The 4,217-nt window shown below is 62.1% G+C and overlaps 1 protein-coding gene across 1 annotated transcript; it reads right to left on the reverse strand.

Annotated features, from left to right (window-relative positions):
- Positions 1–627: 627 nt before the first annotated feature.
- On the reverse strand, positions 628–3,604 carry PHLDA3 (pleckstrin homology like domain family A member 3). The gene is made up of 2 exons (XM_032318769.1): positions 2,705–3,604; positions 628–1,294 (listed from the first exon to the last, which is right to left on the reverse strand). Exon 1 carries the CDS (start codon positions 3,153–3,155, stop codon positions 2,778–2,780), a length of 378 nt encoding a protein of 125 aa, XP_032174660.1. The 5' UTR covers positions 3,156–3,604; the 3' UTR covers positions 628–1,294; positions 2,705–2,777.
- Between the last annotated feature and the right edge of the window lie 613 nt (positions 3,605–4,217).

Consider the following 4,217-nt stretch of genomic DNA (forward strand, 5'->3'; position numbering starts at 1 on the left):
TTGGAAGCACAGAGGTTATTAAAGAGATTTCAGATTGCTGAAGGGGGCCATGGGGTGTCCTTGTTCCTTCTGCAGACTCTGGAGTAGGCCACTGCTTTGCCCCAGGGAAGGCCAGATGCGGTGGACCACAGAGGAAGGGAGGGCAGCCTAAACTGCTGGCCACAACATGGAAAGATCTTGAGGGTTCCCTGATTAATAGTTACTGTATAGCCCAGGCAGCTATGTCTCTGCACTTCAAGTTCTCCTGTGCTGAAATTATTCCTCCTAAACCACGCCATGAGAAGGACTTACTGCACAAGTGTACGAATGTATAAAAGCCTGAGTACGTCCAGGACAGGGAGACAAGCTCTGCCCAGAACATTGAGCCAGCTCTCAGGATGGCGGGGGCGGGGGGCATGGCCTTCCGGAGAAGAATCAACAGAAACCGAGTTGGCCAGTAGAACATCCCTCAGTCCTTAACAGTCCCTCGTTTCTGGGACCACTGAGGTCATGCCTCCTGGGGTTGCCATGTCTCCCCCTCCGCAGGCTGGAGATTTCAGAATGGGCTGTGGAACTGAAAAGCAGGGGTGGGAGAGGGAGCTTCCAAGCACCGCATCTTTGTGGGCAAAGAATTCCACTCGGCAAACAGTGTGTTCACTGCCCTCCGTGGGGCATCTTCATTTTGGGATAGGCATGAAATGATAATGGTCAAACCCCCACCCCACCCCCACCACCTCCAGGCCGAGCACCACAGTGGGGGGAAGATGGGCAGGAGGTGGGGGAAGAAGTGTGCAAAGAGAAGGCCTGGATGGGTGGGGGTCCCAGAAGGACCTAAGCAGCAGGAGGCCCCCACGTGTGGGCCTCGGGGCCCATCAGCTCCCCCCCCACCAAGGTGAGTCCAGAGGCGATGCCGGGGGGATCCCCCTCTGGGTACCAGGCTGGCCTCCCGAGTCCTGAGGTGCTGGCTGGGCACCCCATGGGGAAACATCCTCTTCTAGGCATGGCACCAAGCTGGGGACCAACAGCAGTCTGCAGAACGAATGACAGGGCCACTGGGGAGAGGACGCTTGGATGCCAGCTCTCCATCATGAGACACAAGTCAGGCCTGTGGCTACAAGGCCCTGAGCTGGGAATGTCCCGAAAGTCTGCAACTGTCCAGGGGCTGAATCTTCATCCTCAGCCCCACGTGGCCTTCTGCCCTCCTCCCCGGGCCCCGTCCATTCCTTCAGGTCCAACGCCTCCTCCGCACAACCACGGCTTCTGCCTCGACACAGGGAACATAGTCATGCCCCATGAGACAAAAGGGGCAGGAAAGCTGTCAAGAGAGAACAGCAGTTAGGGCAGGGGCAGACCCTGGGATAGTAAGTACCCACCATGAGCTGTTTTACATCAGAGATTTCCAACCTTCTCCACAGCAGGGGAAAGGCAGAGGAAATAGCATGTGCGCCACACACTGTGATCCACAGAGGAACCAGCTTCCTCCCAGCCCCCCCAAGGCCGGAGGGATCCACAGGGCTCAGTTCTCAATACAGCACGTCTGCCTTCAGCCCAACCTCTCAGCTAACCCTCACTACAGTCAGCAGGAGGGTCAAAGGGGTAGGTGGCACAGCTGGGGCTCCCAGGCGCCCTGGGACTCTATTTTGTTAAGGCGGAGAAGCTGGAGGGCTGGAAGGTGAGGTAGTGTGGGAGGTGGTAGGGAGGGTCAAGGGGGCGGGTATGGGTTTCCACCGGAAAATATGAAAACCTGAGTGGTATAAACCCTCCCCGGCCTTGCTCCTAGTTCCCACGGGGAGGGAGTGGCATCTGGGGAAGAGGGCACAGGGCTGGGAGCCAGAGCTTCTAGGTTCTATTCCTGGTCCTCCCCTGGGCCTTCCTGACCACAGATCTGCCCCTCACCCCCTGCCCCACTGCTCAAGAAGGATTAAGACATCACAAATAACAAATCATGACTCCATCCTGCACCCGTCCACACACCCTGCCCCAGCTGCCCACCCCCTTCTTCAGCTTCTCCTCCTCTGGCCCTCCTGGGCATTGGCTGGCATTCAGGGACAGGTGGACAGGCCCACTCCCCCTTGGCATTGGTGGCCTGGCCTCTGGCCTGGCCCGCCCACTCTCCAACATCTCTGGTCTGCCAGCAGCTCAGCCCCAGGACCCAAGAGCCACTGTCAAGAATAGGTAGTGGAGACCCGGCCCAGCCTTGTCAGACCCTCCCCCTGAGGCCCCACCTCAAGAGCTGGGTTCTGTGCCCAACCGGTAATGACTCTGCTAACTGAAGGAGGTCATGGTTCTGCCCCAATTCCATGCTCAAACTCTCCTACGTAGACTGTTGATCCTAGCATAAGGAGGGGGCAAACTTCAGTTCATCCCACCCCTGCCTCTACCGAGCTCCTGGAAAGCCAAGGCCCCGGGCCCCTGCTGGAAAGCCTCAAGGGAATATTGAGCCCAGCCTCCCTCCGCCTGAGCCGGGGCAGAAGCAACCTGTAGGGAGGCCCATCTCTCCTACCTTCCGCTCTGCCACCTGGGTCACATAGGACCTCCCTCCCTGGGGCCCAAGGGGAATGTCCAGCTCTTGGTCCCCCTTGCTCAGACTCAAAAGCTCCTACTCCTTGTTGGCCCTAGGGTTTCAGCTTTGAAGTGGAATGCTGCTAGTGGCCCCTCATCTTCTTTGTAGGGGAAAGAGAAGGGAGACTAGAGAGAAAGAGGGTTCAGTCCCCAAAGGGCTTACCTGACTTGACCTCTGGGCACCACGTGGTGGGGAGGGTGCGCAGTGTAAAGGTGAGATGGTAAGCTGGGGGGGTTTAGGACACAAGGGTCCCGGCCCCGAGGCTCTGCCTGGCCCGCACTGTCTGGATGGCCTGCTGGTTCTTGAACTTGACCAGGCCCAGGGTGATCTGGGCGTTCCAGCCAGGATCCTCGAGGGGGCAGCGGAAGTCGATCTCGCCGCCGCCCTCGGTCACCAGCGTGAAGTAGATGTGGCGCCCGGTGCTCTCCACGCATTCCACGGCCTTGATGCGGGCGAAGCTGAGCTCCTTGGGCCGGCCGCCGGTGCCCTTGGCCTCGAAGAGCTGCAGCCCCCGCTCGGTGAGCACACAGCGCTTCCGCTTCCACAGCTGCAGCAGCCCGCCGCTGCGCTTCTCCAGCACGCCCTCCTTGAGCACCGTCGCCGCCGCCGTCATGGGCGCCCCGAGGTCCCGGGCAGGCTGTAGGCTGCGGTGGGCGCGGCGCCCTTTCCGGCTGGGCCGCGCCGGATTCTGGCGCCCGGGGCCGGCTGGCCGCTCTCCCTGCCACCTGCGCCCCTACTGAGCCGTGCGCCCGCCGCTCAGTCCTCCAGCCACCGCCGCCTGCTCGGCGCCCGCAGCCCCCGCTCCGGCCCTCCGCCGCTCTTCCACGCCGTTCGAGCTGCCCCGGCTCGTCACTGCCCGGTGCCGCCCGCTGCTTTCCGGCCCGAAAGCCCCGCTGCGCACTGGCTCTGCGCTCGCCCGCTCGCTCCGCTGGGCTCTGCCTGCGCGCTGGGCGGCTGCTCGAGGGATGTGCCCTTACATGTTCCGCCGTTCGCCTCCTGCGTCCTCCGCCCGCCCGCCGCGCATTCCTGCCCCGGCCGGCCCTCCCCTCCGTGCGGCGCACCCGCCCCGGCCGGGCTCGGGGGGGGGGGGCGGGGGGGCAGGGCTCCGGGGGGCGGGGCCACGGCGGGGGCTTGGTCACGCTCTGCAGGCGCTGGGCACCGGGTCGGGAAGGCTGGTACCGACGGGGGGTTTGCTTACCCAACAGCCTGAGCCTCGTGGCCACTTATTGGAACCACATCTCCTTCAGGCCTTGGACGCAGGGGACGATCGTGGTCTCGAGAGGCGGGAGACAGGGAGAGTCTCCTAGATGAGAGGGTCGCTGCTTGGAAGAGGGGTGGCCTTGCTCTGTGGTCGCGCGGTGCACCGCCTGGGACTTGCATAGTGGGCGCAGACATCTGCTGCCTCCACATCCCATGCCCCCTCTCCTAACTTGGCCAGCTCCCCTTTGGCATTGTGCAAATCAGAAAAAAACGAGGACTATCCTGGGGTGGGGGATGGGGGTAGGAATCGAGCCAATGTTGGGTTCCTTCCCCTGCTGGGGAGGAAAAAGAGAGGCTGCCCAGCTGTATCTGCTGGGGCGACCCACCCCCTCCTACTCCCTACTTGCATCCCCAGCTCCGGGGGAGGAGTAGAGAAAAGCCAATGTGAGGGGTTCCTGGATGGCTCAGTCGGTTA

This window comes from Mustela erminea, chromosome 17 (genome assembly GCF_009829155.1).
Source record: "Mustela erminea isolate mMusErm1 chromosome 17, mMusErm1.Pri, whole genome shotgun sequence".
NCBI lineage: Eukaryota > Metazoa > Chordata > Mammalia > Carnivora > Mustelidae > Mustela > Mustela erminea.

Coding starts and splice junctions, on each gene's coding strand:
- PHLDA3 (XM_032318769.1), bottom strand. CDS start 3,155: ATGACGGCGGCGGCGACGGTGCTCAAGGAGGGCGTGCTGGAGAAGCGC.